This window comes from Pocillopora damicornis, chromosome 7, assembly GCF_964200805.1.
Source record: "Pocillopora damicornis chromosome 7, jaPocDami1.2, whole genome shotgun sequence".
NCBI classification, from domain to species: domain Eukaryota; kingdom Metazoa; phylum Cnidaria; class Anthozoa; order Scleractinia; family Pocilloporidae; genus Pocillopora; species Pocillopora damicornis.
In genome coordinates this window covers 3,550,377-3,573,186 of record NC_142676.1, presented here as the reverse complement: position 1 = coordinate 3,573,186, position 22,810 = coordinate 3,550,377, and the positions used below count along the sequence as shown (strand labels likewise).

At 38.6% G+C, this 22,810-nt stretch overlaps 2 protein-coding genes across 6 annotated transcripts; both read left to right on the top strand.

Annotated features, from left to right (window-relative positions):
• The first annotated feature begins 541 nt into the window (after nt 1-541).
• LOC113665985 (uncharacterized) lies at nt 542-17,899 on the top strand. Its single transcript, XM_089211554.1, has 19 exons — nt 542-705; nt 2,848-2,952; nt 4,896-5,209; nt 5,813-5,957; nt 6,319-6,464; nt 7,562-7,733; nt 8,049-8,164; nt 8,636-8,762; nt 10,060-10,179; nt 10,943-11,107; nt 11,449-11,673; nt 12,410-12,711; nt 13,819-14,169; nt 14,412-14,658; nt 14,934-15,274; nt 15,679-15,768; nt 16,201-16,417; nt 16,733-16,947; nt 17,593-17,899. Exons 1-19 carry the CDS (start codon nt 639-641, stop codon nt 17,761-17,763), a joined length of 3,636 nt encoding a protein of 1,211 aa, XP_089067680.1. The 5' UTR covers nt 542-638; the 3' UTR covers nt 17,764-17,899.
• A 216-nt stretch (nt 17,900-18,115) lies between these two features.
• LOC149042100 (uncharacterized) lies at nt 18,116-22,512 on the top strand. Of its 5 annotated transcripts, none has more exons than XM_089211537.1 (7): nt 18,213-18,731; nt 18,838-18,943; nt 19,131-19,345; nt 20,201-20,247; nt 21,094-21,175; nt 21,646-21,816; nt 22,057-22,512. In XM_089211537.1, exons 1-5 carry the CDS (start codon nt 18,264-18,266, stop codon nt 21,131-21,133), a joined length of 876 nt encoding a protein of 291 aa, XP_089067663.1. In that variant the 5' UTR covers nt 18,213-18,263; the 3' UTR covers nt 21,134-21,175; nt 21,646-21,816; nt 22,057-22,512. The 5 variants fall into 5 exon arrangements, with proteins under 5 accessions (XP_089067665.1, XP_089067664.1, XP_089067660.1 ...); XM_089211536.1 differs by having other exon boundaries at nt 22,054-22,512; XM_089211539.1 differs by lacking the exons at nt 21,646-21,816; nt 22,057-22,512 and adding an exon at nt 19,753-19,992 and having other exon boundaries at nt 18,116-18,731; nt 21,094-21,115.
• Nucleotides 22,513-22,810: the final 298 nt, after the last annotated feature.

The window sequence follows — 22,810 nt, the reverse complement described above, 5'->3', positions numbered from 1 at the left end:
TGAACCATTTTAATGACCTTGTTAGAAAAATCAAGGTCAAGAGGCATGTCTCCCATAAAAAACTACGGCAGAAGTAAAACTTCGCTGAAATCATTGATTCTAACAGTGGAAAGCTTAAGATGTAAAATGGAGGAATTTAGCCATTTTCATGCAAGATCCAAATAGTTGAAACTTTCATTGTCCCAACATTTATGTATGGCGCTGGGCTAATCAGTTTAAAGAAGCTGTGAGTAAGGAAGTCGATAGCTCTTCAGGACCTTCCCCGCCCTTAATTTACAGGTACTGCGGACTTTTAACTGCTGATTGGCATTACAAAAAATGAGAATTTGCAAATATACGATGGTGTTGTTTGTATATCCCATTGTATCACTGAGGTCAAAAGGATTTTGATGAAAGAAACCCGGATTTTCAGGATGTAACCGAAATGTTAAAAAATTTTGGGATATGCTTTTGTCACCCGTACAAAACCTGCTAGAATTACTACAGGTAAGAATTTTACTTTATTGAGTTAATTCCGTTAACTCAACTGATTCTTATTCAGTAACGTTACCTGTCCCAGTTCCTTATTGAAGTCGCAGTCGCAGTCGCAGATTAGACTGTGTGAAGTAAAGTCGGAGACAAGAAGTTCACGAATTTTCATGAATCCCTCCAAGAATCTGTTGGGGTTTCTTTTTCTTGCAATCTTGGATTTGACAAGTGGAGAAGGTCAGTTTCTTGCTTCGTTTCTGTGAATGAAAAAAGTATTCATTCGCCATTCAAATTCTAAGTGTTGGTTGTCCCTTTTAAATCAGTGGTAAGGTATGTGAAGCATAAACGTTTTAGGCTAGGAATTTTTTCCAAGAAATCTGATTTTCCTTTTTTGAGGAGTCATTTGTCACGTTTGCTTAGCTTTATCTTTCGAGTTCGAGTCCTTATTTCTCATAAATTTCCCACATTTGTCAATCTGTTTAGTTCATCTATAGTGTTTATGTAAACAGAAAAAAAGAGTAAAATGGAAAAAAAAGTGAAGTAGGTCACTGAGTAAGAAAAGAAAGAAAAACAAAAGTTAGCGATGTTTTAATTTTCCTAGTGCAACCGATATCATTCCTAATTAGTTTTTTTTTCAGTCTCTTTATCTCCTCTATCTGCCAAGAGAGTTTGCTGGAGAAACATTCTAATGACTTAAATAACAAGTCATAAGTCATCATAGCAATCGTAATGATGGTTTCTAGACCAATCAGTTTCGCCATGCATGTAGATTTTGATGAATTTTTCTTTTAGTGTTGGGTTTATTGCTTATATCAAAGTATGCCAAGAGCAGTAATAGCTAGATTATTGTCTAGCTATGTATTTAGCTTATTTGTAAAAAAAAATGCAAAAAATTTAAAACGCATCTATTATGCTACATATTTTTAAGAAAATAAATGCAGTTTAAATGCACGTGTCTTTATCCATAGGAATGATGTAATTTTTCTACTCTAAGTCGTGTAGAAAAAAATTCACTTCAATTCCTCAACGGCGTACATGACGTAGTTTGAAAGTAAAATTAAAAACAATCACAAAAGTCACACAATATACGATAGAAAGAAATAGCAAACAACAGGAAGGAAAGAGAACTATAAAACACCTACATTGCTACGGCCACAGAAAAGACCAAGATTAATACTGCTATTACGAAACTGCAAGGGCCAAAAAAGAATGGAAAGGACGACCGGAAACGAGAAAACAGGCACATTACTTGCTATATGATAAATTATGCGAAGTAGCAATAGGGCGGCAATAAGGTGGCAATAAAATGATGAAAAAGATGCTAATGAAACAATAAGTATAAACGTTTGCTAGTTAAAGGATGAAAAGACTAAAATAATGAGCTTCAAACACGCATAGAATCCAACACGAAAAAAAATGTCGCACTTAAAACTTACAGAAAGGATGTAAAATTTATTGATGCTAGAATGCTTTCGAGCAACTACACCGAGAGGATTGCTAAATGTTTTAAAAGACTTCTCGCGGGCTTATTTCTTCGTTTTATCGGTCAACCATCCAGTCCATAAGGTATCGCCCATACCAAGTGAAACCAGACCCTATTGTCTGACTGTTTGGCCGGTGGCTGGTGACTGGTGGCTGGTGGCCGGTACCTTGACAGCAGGTATTTCCACTGTAATTCGATGCTTCGATGTTCGGTGGATGGTTTATTGAGTCAGTCAGGTTGATCGATTGAGTGAATTATCCTTGGCTAATTATCAAAGAATTTTGTCCCACAGTACTTTCAATTTAATCCAATGGAAAGCACTTGCAAAAATTTACTAGTTACCGAGACGCGGTTTGAAATTTCATAGCGCGACCCAACCGCAAGAATATTATCTTACTAGTGCTAAAAAGACAACTATGGATGCCTTCAGTTTGTAAACAGAGCTAATAATATGGCCTCACAAGCAAAGCCACAGTGCTTTCGTGACTCACTGCCCTGGCTATCCTGAGAAATCATCATTTATGTCTGTCCTTCAGCAGTTCAAGTTTTCAGCACATTTAATAATAAGTTTGGAAACTTTTGGTTTTAACTCTTTGGAATCTAAAGCACGAAATATTTCATCACTTTCTAATAGAGGAGATTAAAATTAAATGTTTTGTAAGGAAAGGATTGAACGGTGTTTCTTACATTATTTGTGTACAAGAGACTACGAGGTTTTCAAGTCACAGTGTGTTTCGGTAGTCGAACCAGAGAGCGACTTTCTGTATAAACTGTGTTGCATCTAAATTAAGATTCGAGGATTAAAGTGTTTAAAATAGTCCAGTGTCGGCTGAGAGATATTTTGTTAGAGTTTCAAGGGCATCGTTTCTTAAAAACAGTTGTGTTTATATTTTTAGAAGGATGTGTGAAATTGATGGATGGGTATCAATCTTATGACGAGACAGTAGAATACCCTCCAATGAATTGGTTTGAGACACCGGCAGTTGTTCAACTTGAAGCAGGTAATGAATTTATCAAATATAAAAATATATACATATACATACATATATATATATATATATATATATATATATATATATATATATATGTATGTATATGTATGTATATATGTACACAATTAAGATATATCCAAAAAGCTACAAAAAGCTACTTGCCATCAGCGCCTTTAAGGCCCCTGGGCCTGATGGGATTCCGACTCGTATTTGGAAAGAATATGCTGCTGAGCTCGCTGAGCCGATCACGCGAATATTCACACCTCTATTGCATCAGGCTCCTTCCCTACTGCATGGAAAGACTCTAATGTCACACCGGTACCCAAGGTTACGCCCATAACCGGTAGGGAAGATTTAAGACCTATCTCCCTAACAGCAATCGTCTCTAAAGTCCTGGAGGATTTCGTAGTTGAATGGCTAATTGAGGATGTTGTGCACCTCATCGATTTCAGCCAATTCGGCTGCCTCAAAGGAACTTCAACCATCTATTGCCTGTTGGATATGATGCACAACTGGTTGTCCTCTATTGACAAACCAGGTATGTTCTTAAGGGCCTGCTTCCTGGATTTTAGTAAGGCTTTTGACCATATTGACCACACTATCTTAGTCAATAAACTCATCCACCTTGGGGTCCGTGGTTTTATTATCCGTTGGATTTGCAGTTTTCTTTATGGCCGTCGCCAAGCTGTTAAGATTAAGAACATTGTATCCCCTTGGTTGCCCGTGCACGCTGGAGTCCCGCAGGGCACTAAGCTTGGCCCCATCCTGTTCCTCCTGATGATTAACGATCTCGCGATTGAAACTCCATTACTATCGAGCCACTGGAAATATGTAGATGACCTAACAATATCCGAGGTCATCCCATCAGGCGGTACATCGTCCCTTCAGAAAGATCTTGACGCCATTGCACAGTGGTCGTCGCGCAATAATATGAACCTCAACCCAAAGAAGTGCAAGGAACTTGTGATTTGTTCGCTTAAAACACGGCCAGATCTTGGCCCTTTGTGCGTCAATGGACGTCCCTTAGAACGGGTCTCCTCACACAAGGTCCTCGGAGTCACTATCAGCGACACTCTTGGGTGGAATGAGCACGTGCGTGAGATTGTCTCCAAAGCCTCAAAACGTCTTTACATCTTAAGAGTGCTCAAGCGGTCCGGAATTCCACCCGAAGACCTTATTAACATATTTTATGCCTTGGTACGATCGGTCCTCGAATACGCCTGCGTCACTTGGTCTACTAGCCTACCAATTTACCTCAAGGACATGATCGAAAGAGTTCAGAAAAGAGCTCTGCGTATATTATTTCCGGCGCTGAGCTACAAAGACGCCATTGTGGCTGCAAACTCCACTCGCTTAAATGTGAGAAGAGACGAACTCTGCAAGAAAGTTTGGGACGGTATCTGTGTGCCTGGGTCACGGCTGTACCACCTTATTCCACCAAAGCGCGCCGATTGCCACGTTTATGAGTTGCGCAACAAAAACCATGTATCACTCTTTAAATGCCGGACCGAAAGATTTAAAAAATCTTTCTTTCCAACAATGGCGTCTAACGCCCAGTCCTTGTAGTCAAGCAAACCTAAGCGTTTTTTTCATTGGTATATAACTACTGACTCTTGTAATTCCCAGTCCCTTTAGACTCTTAATTTTGAAGTCAAATGTAAGATTTTCGTATTTTTTAAATATTTGAAGTATGCTTGTAAATTCACATGTATTTCACCACTTGGGTGCTATTTTTGAATACTTTTAATAAACCTTCTTCTTCTTCTTCTATCCACCCCAGACGATAAATAATGACTGGTTCGCATGTCTACTAGACCAATCAGAATTAAAATTTAGCAAAAACAGGAAAATATCAACACATATTCTCTTAGAAAAAGACAATGCAACCTAGTCTACTTACAAAATTCGTTCGATACGTTGCCCTAGCTACTTATTTTGAACTCTCTCTTCAGCGTGTTCGGGCGAAGAAGCACTTGGGCTGGAGAGCGGTCTCATTACTGATCAGCAGATTACCGCTTCATCCTCCTGGAATAAGGCACTCGGAAAAGAGAACGCCCGACTAAACGGAAAAAGCTCCTGGTCAGCGCAAAGCAATGATCTCAATCAGTGGCTTCAAATCGATTTCGGACGAAATGTGAAGATTACGAAGCTTGCGACTCAGGGACGTAAGGACTGGGGCGACCAATGGGTGAAAAGTTATACTCTCGCTTACAGCGCGGAAGGCAGTAACGTTTTTCAGGCCTATCAAGAGAATGAATCAGATAAGGTGCAGTGGTTTCCTTAATGTTGCATCTTATGTAGCGAGGGCTGTGAGGAACTTTGGAATTTTTATGTAGTTTTTATTTATTTCTAATAATAGGGGTCACATTTCATAAGACATATCGCCATTTCGTGTCTGCTTATCACCATTTTAAGTTTGTGTCTGTATGAGTAACAATCCGGCTTCTCATTGATTCTCAACCATATGTAAATATAGCTGACGTTTTTCATTCGAGTCGTCAACTTTTTGAAATTCAGTGAGGTGGTTAACCAACCTTTATCAACTTTTAAATAATGCCAAACTTACTGTTTGACTTTCCCGAAGACAAAGTGCAACAGTTTGTTTAGCAATTCTAATTGGCGGTCTTTCCCCGCGCTTCTAGTCGTTCATCACTAAGTCAGCCAATCTCACTCTCCTCCCTAAAAACAGCTGTGAATGGTTTTGAGAGCTGACATTTGAGGTCCTATGGCGCTGGAATCGCCGTGAAACATCATCAACGGTGCATGCATCGATCTTCGTTGAAATTCGCTAAATTTGCCAGCGATTGTCTTTGCGGAAGTAATCTAAATTCCTTGTGAAGTCACACGAATTGTTCATTTTCTTTTCCAGGTTTTTACTGGTAATACAAATCGGAACACCTTGGTTACCCATGTCTTGTTGCAACCAATCACAGCTCGATATGTCCAAATAAAACCAAAATCATGGAATAACCATATTTCCATGAGGGCCGAGTTTTACGGCTGTATTCTCTCAGGTAAGAGACCGGTCATCATTTAAGGGGAGGGGGGAGGGAGAGGGGGTTGCAAGCAGGTGGCTTTGTCATAATCAAATTTACCTGATTTTCCCTTCCCCCTCCCTAAGGCTCTATAATCTCGTTATGATCATCTCTCGTTGGCAGTCGATTTTCTGTAATCTCTCCTTCATTATGTTGGCGACGAATGATCCCCCAAAATACTCTGCACCCCTCCTTCCCAAGGTGATTGCTGATCTTTAGTAGAGATAAGATAAATAATGAGGCATTACTTCATGGTTATGGTTACATGGTTATCATCAACAATCTTAGACATTACCTTGATCAATTTACGCATTTTTTTATACCTTGAAACAAATCATAGACCGTTATCAAGTACTTGGTCGGAATGTCCACATGAATGACGTTCAAGAGCGTCTTTGTGACCAAAGCGAGGTAACCTTTGGACAGAACCAGAAGCGAGCCAATAGAATTGAGCTTGAAATTCTATCTGATACTGTGTATGTTCAGGTAGGTATTTTTACAGTTAACTTTGGATAAGGGAAATTTGTTTTTTGTACCAATTCGTTTGTTCCCAAGAACCTTTCGCACTCATTCGATTCGTACTAAATTCAGACGATTCGTTCCCAGTTTGTTTCAATTCGTACCCGTCCAACATTCAGTGACGATCAAAACTTAGGAGATCTCAAGAAAGGATGTTGATTGTTGCGCAGGACACGTTAGTAAAGAGACAAGCGGGTTAAACACTATCAAAGTTCTTTTACACATGCTTGTAATCTTCTTAACGATAACCACTGAATTATAATTATTGCCCTGCGCGATGTAAGGGTATCACATAAAAACTGGACACCCCACAAATAAAACTTCTTCAACGCAGATTATATTGCTGCTGATTGCGGTATTTGACATCAGAAACCCACCATACTTTCAAGTAAAGTGGGTTCAGAAACATAACTAACATAGAAAACGAACATAAATTAATAGGGGGTAAGTTTCTAAAGAAACTGTGCTGCTGCGTCGGTGGGGGAGTTTTTTCATTCAACTAATTTATTCCTGTCTTCTCGTCACCATATTCCCACCAATGGCGTAGCTCCACTTTCTGCATATAAACCCACACACAACCTACAATTCCTCCAATCGCTCTGACGAAGGGCTAACGCTCGAAACGTCAGCTTTTTTACTCTTTACGGTGGCTAATTTACGTTTTCAACCTAGTTGTTAACACTAAATTACCTGATAAATTAATACGGTTACGAAACGACAAAACTGACTGGGTGCCATTGGTCCTAGTAGGATACAAAATGTTCCTGGGTAGGAAAAAAGTGGTAATCAATCAGTAAAACTGAACCCTTATGTTTCCGAGATCTCTACGAATTACAGTTGGCTGAAGAACATATTGTAGCAATCGAGGCCATTTAATTGACCGTTGAGATTACTTTTAATTAGTCTTGGTTTCTGACACTCAATCGACAAAGCGTTTCATTCCAGAATGTCCAATAGAACTCAAATAAAAATGAGAATAGTATTTTTACAAATTAAACTACATTGACGTGCCTCAGGGCGGTTTCGATTTGCATGTAAGGAATCACTCTGCTTATTTCTCATAGGGTCAGGTGGATCTGCGTGGTATTAAAAATTTGACAATATTCAGCCGAGAGGTGATCTTTAAGGAAGACAGTCGATTGGACCTCAGAGCTCCCGACTTACATCAACATTTAAATATTCTGCCTCCTGGTTCCGATGGAGATGATGGGAAGCATGGAGTTCATGGTCCAACAGGTGAGTTAAGGGCTGCCGGAAATTCAAGGCCACAATCTTCTGTCCTTTTTTTGTATGTGGTTTGTGTGGGTCAGGACCAAATGTCATTAGTGTGGGGGTCGAGAGGTACCAAATCCGCGAAGTTTACTCCCTCGAAATAGACTAATAGGGATGTAGTGCTGGATGGGATTGCACTTTTAAGACTGGGTTGACCGTAATGGGGTTACTCTTTCAACAAAGTCATTAGAATGGGGTCGCAAATTGTCGCGATTTTGGATTATGCAACGCAATATTTTTACTATATTTATTTATTTTTTTTTAATTCGACTTTGACAGTCACAGTCTACGCCGAAATTATTGCTGGCTATGTAAATATTGTAACAAATGGCGGAAATGGAAAACCGGGGCAAAATGGCGCGAATGGAAGAGGGGCAGCCAACAGCGAGCACAAGGTACATTATTCAATAATTGATACGCGTGATATAGGAAAACTAAGGGAAAAGTCATTATTTATCGCCTGGAGGGGACTGGGGGGAGGGGAGGGGAGGGTGTATGATTTCGGGAACGAAGAGGGGTGATAAGGGGGGCTATAGAAAATCTACTGCAAATTAACTGCCAATCGGAGTGGGGGGAGGGGGGAGTAGGGATAAGAATAGAAAGAATCATGTGAATGTTATCGAGACACAATCAAACCCTTACAGCCCCCCCCCTCCCCCACGCAGGCGATGAATAACGACAGTTCCCCTGTTTATGATGATACGTTAGACTATGAAGCTTTCATTACAAAAAGGAACTGCTGTAAACTGAAACAGATTGTTAAATTTGAAGATCAGTATTGATAATTTAACGGATGTTTACTCTAACAGTGGAGGTTTTGTGTCAATAAACAATAATTACTACTTCTAACTTTACTATTCAAACAGCAACCGGACAGGACAAACTCTGACTGCATAGCAGGCAAAACAAGGACTGGCTGCACTACACACATTGCGGGGATACGAGGTATATCAGGCGGAATTGGAGGAACTGGCGGAGATGGTGGGAAATCAGGTAAAACTGAAACTTAACAGAGTAAATTAATTTTTTTTCTCTTGAGATTAACCGAACTGTTTAAAATTGTCAATAACGCTACTGGCGTTATTGACAATTTTTGGGCCGTTAAGAATAGTTCCTTTTCTGACGCCGCAACCACACGCGGTTGGGAGAAGGTTCTCAAGAAATTCTGGTGCTGCGTCAATTTGGGGATTAACAAGATAATCTGGTGTTATCAACTAAGTTGATGATGGAAATTGGCCACCGTAAAGAATTGAGTTCGAACGTTCGTCTTTTTTCAGAGGGAATTATGAACAGCTAACGCTTGAAACGTCAGCTTTAGATAATCTTTACTGACAATAAAAGTCAACTTTATATTAATTAATGAAAATAAAAGGATCGATAATCCCCAAAGAAAAATCGTTAATTGGTTTTGGCGCTAAGGCTCAAGAGGAGAAAATGTGTCGAAACACTTCAAAAATAAATAATGGATGTAATTTTCAATACACTAAATTCTCATTTATTGTCTAGGTCCTTACCGACAGAAGAAATCTTTCAAGTAAACGGCCAAAATCGGCGTGTGACAAATCCCCCAGTTGTCGAATTTCCTTCTCAGCCGCGAGAAAGGCTATTACCAAGGCCACTGACAACATAACTTTTGGTTTTTCTTCCAGTATTTTGGTTTTCTTCCCCTACGGATTTTTCATTCATCAATCTCACTAAGTGGCGCGAAAGGCGGGTGACGTGTCAGCAGCTGATTGGGCATGTCAAATACACAAGAAAAGAACACTATTTTTTTTCACGTGTGTCGTTAAGGCTTCTCTCAGGGCTGGAAATCCTTGTCTAACACCCTAGTTTATATGATAAAACCAAATTATCCGCATAAAAAAATTGGTTCAGCGTACGTTTGATGAGATGTGGTGAACACACCGGAGGTTTGGAGAGCACGAAAGATGCGTAACAGTTGGCTGCTCTTCGAGCAACTGATTTCAGCCTCTTAGGTACTCTCCAATCTTCTCAAGTGCTTCATATCTAGATGAACAAACAGCTGATGCATGAACTAATTGCTTCACTGCCTTTTCCATGCAGCGGTGAAATGTGTCTTATATGGTAATTCCCCTGCCATGCATACGCACGTTTTTTACTGTACCCCGCGCACAATGGAAACCTGAGGCACTCGCGCTGGCGCTGTTGACTTTGATTACTTGTACATGAACTGACTGTGTTATAAACAGTAGTAATCACCATTTAAATGCACTGCATTTACTTATGTCTCTCACCTAGGTATTTATTTATTTATTAAACTTAACAACAGGAAATGGTGGCGATGCAGGCCGTCAAACTCTTCATGTTTTGAATGTGAGAGGGAAAATCGAATTAAAAACTTGTCGCGGGACTGGAGGGCAGCCGGCAGTAAACGGATTAGGAGGAGCCGGTGAGGACTCACAAATTCTTCATTAATAAAATTTTGCACAAGGATACAATTATCTGCCAACTTTTTCTTTTCTTTTTTTTTTCCTATCACTATGATAGAATAAATATCATTGGTCCGACGAAACACCACAAATGAACCTATATCCAGATTCTCTGGAAGGCAGTGAAACACTCTGCTACCAATACTTCATCGGATCAGGAAGAAGCTTAGCTCACGATATGAGTTAATTAAGAAAGGTCAAAAACGATACGACGACGCGAAAATTGACTTACGCAAAAACGAAAACCACGAACAAAGGCAATTACATAATAATTTATAATCCTGGCGCTGACAAGTTGTTATTGTAATTGTCGCACAACGTATGCGACTCGGTGTCACTCTTTGTCGATAGCTCCAAATAAAACGGGCAACGCGACTAATAGACATTGCCTTCGTTTTTCTATGGCGCTATACTTAGCTTTTTCAACAATCATTTTTTAACCAGCGGAATGCAATCAAGAGAAGGTATGATCCTCAAAAATTAGCTGCAATCAGTCAGAAAAGAAGGGTGAGAAATTCAGGCTTAGACTGGACTGGAATCCGCGCATCCCAAGTGCATGATGGGAGCGGGACAAAGTTTAGAGGATTCTTTATTCCCGCAAAGGATCTGATGAGGCTGGATTAAAGTGGATTGATGACCAGCTGATAGATGGGCAGATCAACTTGCAGAAGCATCAACTGAGCAAGAATAGTTTGATCAATTGAAAGAAATTGTTGTTTTCAGGTGGTTTAGGAGGACGTGGTGGCCGCGGGATAAACTGTAGGAGGAAGGGCGTATGTACTTTTTCTTATTATGGCGTGAAATGTACTCGTCATCAGTGTGAAAAATGCGAACTAGCTGACGAGGCCCCTCGCGGAGCACCTGGAAGAAGGGGAAGCAACGGACAAGGTTTTTTAATTGCTTATTTATTTATTCTTTAATTTAATTTTAGGTGGTCTTACGCTCCCTACACGTGAGAAAAGAGTGGAACGCTGTTTCAAGTTTAAGCGTTCCCCTTCTTCCTATCCAAACTTGTGGTGTTGGCTCGAGAAAGAAAACTGAAATGAAATGTTTTCAGGTCGTGTGTTCAACAATACTGCAATGGGAAGGGAATGGGAAGGAAGGTTCCTTTCAAACATTATAATATGAGGGGCAATGCTAGAACATTAGCTATTAGCCGTTCTGTCTAAAGTTTACGCTTCAAATGCATATTTAACAACTTTTAATTTTGTTACGATTTTACTTTTAAGGACTCGTAGCAAAAGGCTCCGATGGTCAGTTGGAAATTTCTTATCTTCAGAAATCTAGTTTGGGTCCTGAAGAATTGAAAAAGTATCCTCTGCAGCTGATAAAGATGATGACAAGATATGGTGAAGACCTTCTCTGGGCTAACAATGTCGAAAAAAGCGACGCTGTGTTCAAGTTTGTTGTAAAATTGTCAAGTGAAAAACCTGGAGCGTCCGAATTGACGAAAGGTTCGACACTTTCGAATATATTTTCGTTTAATGTAGGTTACAATAAATTCAGGGTCAGCGGTTTATCTGCCAATTAGGTTTCAGTCCCCTCGCACCATATGTGTATATTTAAATTTTCGCGTGAAAAGTATGTATTTGTTCATCTAGATATGACAGTATGTTATTCAGTTTGTCGTCCTTTCATCGTTTCTTTATGGCACCCGTGTACTCCCTTTATCCAAACCGTCAAGTACGCTTTGCGTTGTTTTTTGCCGTTTTATGTTTCGCTTTGTAATCGTAGTTATTGTTGTCGGTAGTTGGTTGTAGTGTAATTTAGTTAATCGTGTTTCAGAAACCACCGGTTACGATTCAGTTGTATGGTTTGAGTAACTGTCCGGAAATTTACTGGTGCGTTGGCTACAATGTACTTAATTAAAAGAAACTACATAAAAGAAATTTGCTGATAACTCTATTTTCGAAAGACACGATCTCAGCCCGGCAATAAATACGTATATTTCACAAATAGATTCCATGTTGCCGTACGTTTGTACAGTAATATAGTACGGAAGACCTTAAAATGTGGTAGGAAAAAAAGAGTATGACTGGAGGCACAGCCTTAAAAATATTTTATCAGAAAATCTAAGGAGGTAATCTGCATAGAAGATGATATGAAATGTAAATCCCCATTGGGAGTTTGAAGCGGTACACAAGCAGTTATCAACTCCCTTGCTAATCATTTATTTGGATCATTTCTTAGTGGCAAAGAGAAGACTGGCTTTTATGAACAAATTAGGATACGACAGATTTGGGAATAACGAGCTGTTCGCACCTATGATGAAATGGGAGGTCTTCAAGGAACAAGTCGAAGTCATCAAAGATCGTGCAGAAACGTTTGAGAACGCTTACAATGCTATCAAAGAATCGATTCAACGGCGTGATGACGTTAAGACAATACTGAAATCACTACCACAGGCTGCCAGACTTCAAGTTGTAAAGCAAAAGAACAGACTGGAAGAGGCCAGACGAGTAGCAGTGAGCGAAAAGGGAGCATATGTGTTGGTAAGTGTCCAAACCTCCATGTCGAATATATACCGATTTCTTAGCGAGAGGGTACCAACCTGTGAAACTGAGGTCTTCCCTCTTACATTCTTCTAAGATGAATAATGCTATACCGGCGATCTTCACTTGAAATACTCTGAATCAAAACACTTTCGTGAGCGAGTTTTGTCAACGTGGGCATTGCATACGGCGTCCTGTCCTTCTCTAAAACATTTATTTCAAAGGGAAACAACTAATGAACAAGTATTCTGCTCTGACCAGATGCCTCAACTCTACGCGTGGGAATATAGCTTAGAAACAAAGTGAAGCTTAGTCCCATAGCCTTTTCTAACAGTGTCAGAAAATCAAAGGCTTTACGGAAAACGCACTGGTCGGGCGGCGAGGTCTGAGTTCAAGACAAAGCTGGTCAATATTGGTGAAGAAATTTTATTTTTAAAGTACTTCTCTCCACCAAAGAGCACCAGTGAAGTGTTAGCGAAGTCGGGCGGATTGTTGAAGGGTAACCTACGATGACGTAGCATCCAGTCCATTGGGCGTGGCATTACTCCTTGTCGCTTCGTGCTAAGGGCTTCCGGATATACTCCAGCTAAAAATAAGCCAAACGGCTAAATTTCAGACTTGAACTTCCTTGGTTTACTTCAATCTTTAAGATATTAATGAATAGAGGGATTAAGTTTCAAAAGAAACTGTGGCGCTGCGTCGGTGGGAGAGTATAACAGGGTAATTAAGAGTAAATAAGGTAAATTGGTCATCGTAAAGAGTTTTAAAGATAAACAATTTAACTCCATTCTCTCTCGTCATAAAATTATATCAGTTTATCTTAACTTTGTGAAATGTTATAAATAGCAGTAAGTAAGGGCTGCTTTCGCAATACTGACAAGAGTGAACGCGAAATAAACTCATTTGTCGGTTGGAATTGAAGATAATGAATACGCAAATACGCGGGGGAACCAAGCCGTGTACATATAATTTCTTTTCAGCAACATTTTCTCTGAAGAATAACTTAAATAACGATAAGCGACTGAAATAATAATTCATCTGTTTTATCTTATTCTACGTATCCTTGCCCTAACATTACAATTTTATGTCTCCTCTTTGTTGCACCAGGCTATTGGTGAGCTGGAGGCAAGTATGAAGAGCAGTCTACTGGATGCAAAAGGGATGCTCTCAGACGTGTACGAAGCAGCAAAGTTTAACAGCGACGACTTATTTGTCATTCTTGAAGGAATAACAGGATTCTTTAGTGGTGTACTAGGAAAAGATCCTTTCGCCGCCCTTGGATCAGCCCTAGGAGTGGTCGGACATTTTGTTGGCCAATGTGACCTTGGTGAACTTCAGAATAATTTGGATAAAGTAGAAAAATGGCTGAAATTTGGACAGGACTATGCTGCCCTGAAAGACTCAAGTGAATTGGATTTTGACCAAATGGATGTGGAAGCTGTACCTGAAGTAATGCAGGTAAACATTGAAATGCTGCATCTTCGATATCTATGTTTGTGTTTCTTAATAGCTTGTTGTTTTGTTGTTTGTTTGTTTATCTACTGATTTATTTTACTCTTTTGTCTGTTTTGTTTTCTGTGTGTCTCTCTGACTCTCTGTCTGTGTGTTTGTCTGTACGCCTCTTTCTTCGACCCTAACTTTATTGCTGTTTCCCAAGTTATATCCAGCTCATGACGATTTCTTTATATTCTTATAAAAAGGCTAATCTGGAAATGAACAAAGAGGGACTTGCAGCGGACCTTGTTTGCCTGCTGGATGAGAGGTCAAAACCCCGAAACTCGGCAAAGTTTCAAGAACAGATCGAACGATTTTTTATCGCCGGTGCAGCAAGAATCGATCTCATAGCAAAGGTCATCGACTTGGATAACGAAATCGGTGGACATAACTTTGACATTCCGAACTTAGAAGAGACAGCAAATGAAATTGAAAGCCTTGGTAACTCTGGTGGTAAGGATCTTTGTGATTATACATCGCATCAATGCTACCTCTTTTTATAACAATAATATTTGCGCTTACGATCGCACGCGCGGTCGTGAAAATGCAGGATGACGTGTGGCTATACATTCTCGCCAAAATTTCCCATCAAGTTTAGCTTGAAGGCCACGTCGCTTCACGCTTTCCCTGTTGATGATCCTCTCTCCATAAATAAGCAGGAAAACCAATATTAAGCGTGACAGGTCACGCAAAGCAAGGGTCTAATAATAATATATTTCCTTTTTCAGATTCTCCCATCGCTGAGAGTACACAGCAGATGTTTCTGGATGATTTACTTACGTCCTATCAGCAGATAGAAAAAGGATTTGCCCAACAACTGTACCAGTTGTACAAAGGTTTCGAGTTTCGCTCTCTATGGATAGTTCAGGAAAAATTAGCAGAATTCGAACGGCAAGCGGTGTCAGCCGCCCAGGGAACAGGGAATCTCCAAGGGGTTTTAGAGCTTACAAAAGCACTTCAAGGAATCGATGATATCGAAAATAGGGGACAGCGATGCTTCACAAGATTTCGCCACACAATCACCACGCACAAATGGACATTTGACAGTAACAGAGCTAAAGACAACGTGGTATGTGATGTATTCCTTTTGTCTTTGTTACAGTGAGCTATTAAATAAAACAGATGTTGTTTTTTTGCAGTTGTTAATGTTGCTGTTGATGTTTTTTGAACTGTTTCCCTGTTTTCCATTTTGTTTTTTGTTATTTTTCATTCGGTCGTTCATTCAGTAATTGGCTGTTTAGCCCCCTTGGATTGAGTTAAGACCTCGTTAAACGCTCATTTCATTTTCTTCATTTGCCTTTTCAATTTTTCATTTTGTCTTTCTGAGCAAACTTTGGCATTTCGCCGTGTGGCTTGTTACCTTGTTTCGATTGTGACTGTGGGAAAATCAATTATTAAAGCAACCTCTGCATTAAATTTTATCTTTATTGCTATAAAATTGTTGACTTAAAGTTTCTTCTTCATTTCCTGCAGATGTTCGACGAACTTCATGAGGGCACTACGAGGTTTTCATTGAAAATTTCAGATAGCTGCGATCGCTGTTATAACGTGCGCCTTTTGAAGGTAATAACTAGGTTCAGTTAAATTATGCTAACACATCTTTGGCCATAATGTTATAATAAGGGCATCGAGCATGAAAACTGATAAAGTTAGTTGAGCCGTGTTTAACCTTGTTTATAACTGAATGAAGATCAGAGACAGAAACCTGAAAAACCGGATTTTCCATGGGGTTTATTTAGTCAGTAACATGCATTTTCAACGCACTTGATTTGAAGTCGGCAAACATCGGTTTAAGTAGCTCCTACGGAAAAATAATGTCAAACAGTGATTTAACAAAACAACTTTAGAACATGTTCAAGCTTTGGTGCCAATGGGGAATTTGACTATCAATAGAGATAATTTTTCCAACTGTCCATGAGAATTAAGTTCTGTTCTCCCTAATCTGTATGATTTTTTGTTTTGTTTTGTTCTCCATTTTCGCCGTTTCTTTTTCAGATGTATGTTGAGCTAGAAGGTGAAGAATCTCAAAGCGGTGATTACCCATCGAGGGTTTTTCTTAAATTAAGACATCTCAGTGGCTCTTACTTTAGAGATGGAAACGGGAATGTCAGGGAATTCCGGCAGCCTTTAGGATCATGGCGGACGTTAGAATTCGACCGATTTGCAGTCACTAATACCGAAGGATGCAACAGAGAAAAAGCGAAAGGAAACAGTAAGTAGTGATTTAAAAGGCTAACCTTATATAGTATTTCGCGAAAGCCCTTCTTCCATGCGTCACGAAACGCTATCATCGAAGCGTGACATTCTACAGAACGGAGATTAGACTCTGACCAAACCAATTCGTTATTCAACGCATACTTTTTCCTGCGTTTTTTCTTCCTATAATCAACTAACACCCGGAAACGCTGATAAAAACGGAGCGTGGAGCGTTTTGAAAAAACGCCTCTTTCATAACCTGGATAAGTCTGTACATAATGGACATCCAGTTTCAAATCACTTGTAAAATATTTTTCTGGCAAATTTTCAGAGGATTCTCTCTTCTGCATGAGCAAGGACGATAACCGCTTTCAACCGATGTGCTGCCATTATCTCAGCGGTACACCGTGTGATGACACACTTCTCGGAGCAGAAGAATGCCGGAGTCCATTTGGAACCTACGAAATGACCATACCGATTGACAGCGAAACTTCCTGTACAGCCAGTGGCTCGCGCATAACAGACGCAAACTGCAAGGACTTTGATGTAAGTCTGAGTTATTAGATTTGATTAAGAAGTTTTTGGGCATCTGAAAATAAAGACAATCCCCAAGTGCTCTAGGCTAACAATTTTCCACAAGCGTTAATTCACCATTGCAGAGAAAAACTAACATTTTAACGTCAAAGTTCGCGTTTTACTTGTCTAAATTATAGTACTTTTTAGCGGTTTAGAAAGGTTCTTCCTTCATATACATTTTGCCTTTTTTTATTCCTAACTTTATTCCTCTCCAGATTTTTCCGATTCGTTTTTTTAAAGCAATTACATCTGACTAAAATCAAGAGAATATTTGATCTGATGCCTAAGGAGGAAATTGAAGCAAACAATGGCATCGTAAAACTTGGTAGATGCCATGCAATTAGGAAAATAATCCTTTTCTTTTTACCTTTATTCTTTATCCTCCATTTTCAAAGAAATAATTGTTAATTATTGCCGGAATGAGATTAGAGTACTGGCTACTTGTTGCAGCCATAAGGGTCATAAATTAAAACTGTGTACCAAATCATGTTAGAATCGAATGTGATCGCGCATGCAGTTAAAACGTTAAAAAAATAAAGTGAACGGAAAGATTACTGACGGCTACTATACGTGAGAGTTCTAATTAATCTAATTGTTTCCTCTTTTGTACATCAGCGTTCAGTGTTCACAAAAATGAATGTATGGATTCAGTATCTTTACTGGACTGGTGAGTACCCAACAGGTCCAGACGACCTAAGATGCAGCAATTTTCAGGACCCAGACTCCGAGGCTGAGCATGTTCCCGTAACTATTAACCATGAAGCATCAGGTGATATCGAATCATAGAGAAAATTTTAAAGAAAAAAAAGACACAATAAACGCAGTGGAAGACTGCAATCACTGTGATTTATGGAAAATTGTAAACGGCACTCACTAGTTTAAGGCAAGGGGACAAGAAAAAGAATAAAATAATGGCAAAACATTTTACTTTGTTTGAAACTTATTGCACATATGCAGGGAGGAAGGTATTAGTGGTTAAACAGGGCTAATGGTTTGGGTGCTGCATGTGCTCTAGTTACAAAAGGGTTCGGTTCATGGGTTCATTCGATCAGCGGACATTCCCAATAATGCATGAGGCACTGACTAAAAACCCGGCCAATTCCATGATGACCATAACAGTTCAGCCGTTCCTCACGTTGTAACCCAGTAACTACTGGACTTGTAATGACGTTGTAACCAGTCAATTAATGCATTGTAATCGGGATAGACCTATTGACAAATCTAGACCTGGGGGATGGGTGAATGAGTTACTAAATTGCCCATAAGAGACGCCATATTGGATTTTGATGGGAATGTTTTTTGGGCCGGGTAAGAGGAAAGGATTTTCCTCCTTTAAAGTGGTAGACAGATCAAATAAAACCCGGAAATCCACCGTCCAACTTCCTTCTACTCTGCTTCTGGAAAAAGAGCAACATCGTAGTGTGGAAGATGTGGAACAAGGTGAAGAAGAGGAAGATCCGTGCGCTTTGTGTGATGGTGACCCGCCAGATTCCGACGATGATGTGGTGCCCACTTCCTCCACCAGCTCCTACAAAATGCGCAAGGAAAGGCTCCACAAAAACTGGGAATCCTTGCGATCCACATTGCTGAAGTTCTCTGTTGAAATGGAAGGTTTCGTGCCTCATCAATGTAATTGTGGTAAAACGGTGGAAAGTCGATGCAGGGATTGTAGCTTTACGGCATACTTCTGCCTTGATTGCTGTAATCACCTGCATCAGACCAAACATCATTTTCATCACCCAGAAATAATACAGGTATGCATGACCTTTATAATTATCAATTTTGTTTTTTGCCCAGAAGAGTAACCCGGGTTTAAGAAATTTATTAAGCTTGTCTTTTTTTTTATACTGAACTTTTCAGGACAGTGTTTGGAAATTGCACACTGTTCCTGACAGGACATTGAGTAATCCCTATCATTCTTGCTCATTTTCCTACACAAGGGAAATAACGGTTATAGATGAAAGAGGTAAAGCTATCCCTAAAGACCAAACCATGATTGTTGTTCATGTTAATGTAGTCCTGGTATTCACTTTTTGCAGTTATTTAATATATTGTAAACATTTATATTGTTTTGGTGAGCTTAATTCTAAGGTTATTAAAATATCGGTATAAAGTCAGCAATGTTCTTCCTTGTTGAATATTTTTTTCTGAAGGTGGTCAGCATCTATTGAAGATTCTCTGTTGCACTTGTTTTAGTGTGGCAGAGAGTTTTCTGTTTCAAGGTTTGTGGCCTGCTACGCCAGTGGAACCAACCTTGGCATTCACCACAAGTCTGATGGAATTTACCCTGGCACTTGTGATGGAATGCCAAGTTTCCATTTTTGATCTTGTGAAGGCCTTAGACTTCTACTCCCACCCTCTCATAAAGGTTCGTTATAGGTTTAGCTGTAAACGACTCCATCATGCGATAGTTATCAGGGTCGGCCAGGGTTTTTGGGTATATGGTATTAAGGGGCTTTTTTAATTCGGGTATACGGTATATTTCAGCTGAAAGATGGGTATACTACTAATTTCGGGTATATAGTAGACTATATAACGCTTTGATTAATTTTAGGTATATTGGGAGAAATCTTGGGTGTTTTGGGGTATTTTGGCAGATCTTTTTCGGGTATACTGGTATACCACTGTCCCCCGCTGGCCGACCCTGAATTATTGAGGGCAAAACCAAATAAACCATCACACAAATAATATAGAAATCATGAGATCATAATATATTATTGCTTTAGTATAAATCTTCATGACCTAGCCAAAACTTTATCATGATCTCCTTCATAGATACTGAAACTAAACAAATGAAAATACAGTTGAAGCTCTCATACATGTACACCCTCGGGACACGTTTAAAGTGTCTGTAACTGAAGCTGGCCACCTTACAAGAACTGTTCTCATAAGCGGCCACCACCAGAGGTGTAGCCTAGATGTCCGCTTATGAGAACTTTCCCAGCTAACAAATATTTGGAAGACAAAAAATACCACCAAATGAAATATTGCAAACTACACAATGTTATGATAATGGTGAATGTACAGTACTGTATACTGCAGAATAGAATCCAGTTCCTTCTGCAAGTTCTAAACTTCCAGACTCAAACTGATTACTACTCACTATCTATCACAGAATAGATAGTGGGTAGGGCAGCCAATCAGAGAATAGCATTCGTGATAGATTTACAATAGAACAGATGTAGCAAATTGTTATATTTGTTATTTATTGTTTTAATTGCAGAAAAGGAAGATATATGACCAATTTATTGACAGCTTTGAGGAATTCAGGTGGCTTAACAATTAATGTTTGTGAATTTAGAACTTCCAGCAAACAGTTATCTTGCAACATCCCAGTTTTATGTGTATAAGACCTTTAGAAGTGTTTTAATGAGTAACTTAGATTGTAGTTAAATGTTTTGGATCAACTTTATCCTTAGTTTAAATTTTATTATCCTTTGTTTCTATGTATGGTAATTTATGGTGATATATGCAGATAACCAGTTTAAAACAAAGAGAACTGAATGAAGTGTTATAAATTTGACACAAAGCATAAACTGATACCTCGGTAGATGGTAATGAAGACCATAGAAATTTGGTCAAGTTAAAAGTTAGAAATACCTTGTGATCAACACAGTTTAGGTTGTAAAACCATGCAAAGTCTCTTGAGGTGAGCTCCTGTATTCAGTGCATTTGGTGACACCCGGTGTTCTTCAATTTTTTTTTTAGAATCCAATTCCTTCTGCAAGTTCTAAACTTCCAGACTCAAACTGATTTGCAGAGTTTTTATTTAAGTGGTTATGTTAAAAAATTATTATTTAATACAGAGATAATTCTTGTTACTTTGTTGTGTGAAAAGGAATAAAAACAACCAATATCCCTTTTGATTGAGTTTTCCATATAATTAAAAGTATTTTCCAGAAAATATAAGACTACAAGTGAAAGAAGAAATTACTCAAATATCTGATTTAATTCTTAGGCCACGATAGTGCAACAAATAATTATCTATTGTCATTAATGCTGGTTCAAAAAATACCATATGGTTTGGTAATTTGAACTCGATAGATGCTTTTATTAGTTTAAAATGCTTATTAGTGTAAACACTGTGCACATTAAAGGTATGTCTCTTTACAACAGGTATCATGTAAAGGCTCTCCAGTGTTTTACTGAAAATTAGGTTTGCCCACTCAGGTGTCCAGTTTGTCCTGCTTTTCCCAAGGTAAAACTTTGAAAACCTCTGCTGCCATTTTCAAAGAACTAAATTCAGATTAATTAAAGTAGTTTTCAATATAGAGATTAAATGTTATGTTGTGGTGCATTTTTAGTTCTCTGTTCATTTGGTTTGTAATATATATTCAGTCCAACAATTCCATGCCAGTAGTTTGCAAATGCACAAAATTTAAAGGCTAACACTCTTGCAAATATGCTATATTATCAGATGTTTAGGTGAAGTGCTTCCACACACATATATAGTTGCTGTTTGTTTCATATATATATAATTATTACCCACTATCAATTTTATTAGTGTTCACAAAAAAAGGACAAATAACAATTTATAAATAACAAAGACCTGTTTAGATAATTTATGACCTTGTTATGCAGGTTGTATAATTACAACACCTTAAATCCTTTTGTCTACAAAATGTAATGTTATACTTTACAAATTTATTGTCCAATAATTGTCAACAGGAAAATGGTAGAATATTCTTGTCTCTGGATGCCTGTTTTGGGCTGCCTAGAAAAAAGTCTTCTGGTGGAAGTTATCGACCCCCACTCAGTGAAAACATGTTTTTTCACAATCAAGAAAATGTGGATAACTTCATGGCTGCCTATCCTTCAAGTAGAAATGAACCTAACAAGGTGTGTCTTTTTTAATCTCTGCATTAAATTGTCTCTTCTTTTTCTTATTTCTGTGAATTATTCATTACATTCTAAAATAATGTTTGTTGTGGCTATTGACTGATCTTATTATTAATGGATGAATAATTTGATCAATAAAATTAATCATTAAAAATTGATCATTTTTTTTTTACAGCACCTTCATTGTGTTATTGCCATTACTGTTTTTTTTTTTTTTTCATCTTCCTGTAATTATAGTAGCTGTCAAAATGTCCAGGAAGTCAATGTACTCGATTTCTGGAATGCAGGCGAAGAGTTTGAAAGTGATGAAGATGATGACAATGATAGTGATGTTGAAGTGTGACTATTTATATTAAGTATTCGGACAAGGATTACTGACTATTTGTAATAAGTACCGTAGTTTTGACAAGTCTGTATATGATCTAAGGCTAGACAACATTCTCATTTCTGGAGCATTAAACAAATGTTCCTATGTACTGTTTTTGTCTTGGTTCACTGATAACATTTACAGAATTCGACTTGAAATCGTGGGAAATATGATGCTTGAGAAAGTAATACCTAACAACGCAGTGCAACTATAATTTAGTACCAACGTAAAATCATCGACAAATTGCGTACTCTATGATTGGTCACAAGTTGTAGCGCGCACAATTTCTTTAACATTATATAAAAGAAATAAAAACTTGTCCTCCTGTATTGTTGTGTTGTATAAGTACTTGGGAATTTTTAAGAACACTCCATGCATTTTTATCATGTTCCCAAGCTGACTTAATTCCTGCTTGCTTAGCTTAACAACGCACTCGTATGGGGATATAATGTCTTTCTTTGAAGTCCAATGTGCAGCAAAAATGACTGTAATCAATCGTGTGACAAATATTAACAACGTTTTTCGGATAACGAGTCAAAGAGTGAGAATTTTTTAGCTAATATTTGTGAATAAGACACTGCAAGCAGCGTTAGGCCCTGTTTATATGAAGGAGAGTTGTCCCTGGTA

What these genes read in the sequence shown, in the direction of transcription:
- LOC149042100 (XM_089211534.1), top strand. Translation starts at nt 18,264, where the DNA reads ATGGGAATGTTTTTTGGGCCGGGTAAGAGGAAAGGATTTTCCTCCTTT. An exon ending in ATCACCCAGAAATAATACAG is followed by an intron (nt 18,732 to 18,837) that starts GTATGCATGACC and finishes TGAACTTTTCAG; the next exon opens with GACAGTGTTTGGAAATTGCA. An exon ending in AACGGTTATAGATGAAAGAG is followed by an intron (nt 18,944 to 19,130) that starts GTAAAGCTATCC and finishes TTTTTTCTGAAG; the next exon opens with GTGGTCAGCATCTATTGAAG.
- LOC113665985 (XM_089211554.1), top strand. Translation starts at nt 639, where the DNA reads ATGAATCCCTCCAAGAATCTGTTGGGGTTTCTTTTTCTTGCAATCTTG. An exon ending in TTACGGCTGTATTCTCTCAG is followed by an intron (nt 5,958 to 6,318) that starts GTAAGAGACCGG and finishes AACAAATCATAG; the next exon opens with ACCGTTATCAAGTACTTGGT. An exon ending in AAGCCTTGGTAACTCTGGTG is followed by an intron (nt 14,659 to 14,933) that starts GTAAGGATCTTT and finishes TTCCTTTTTCAG; the next exon opens with ATTCTCCCATCGCTGAGAGT.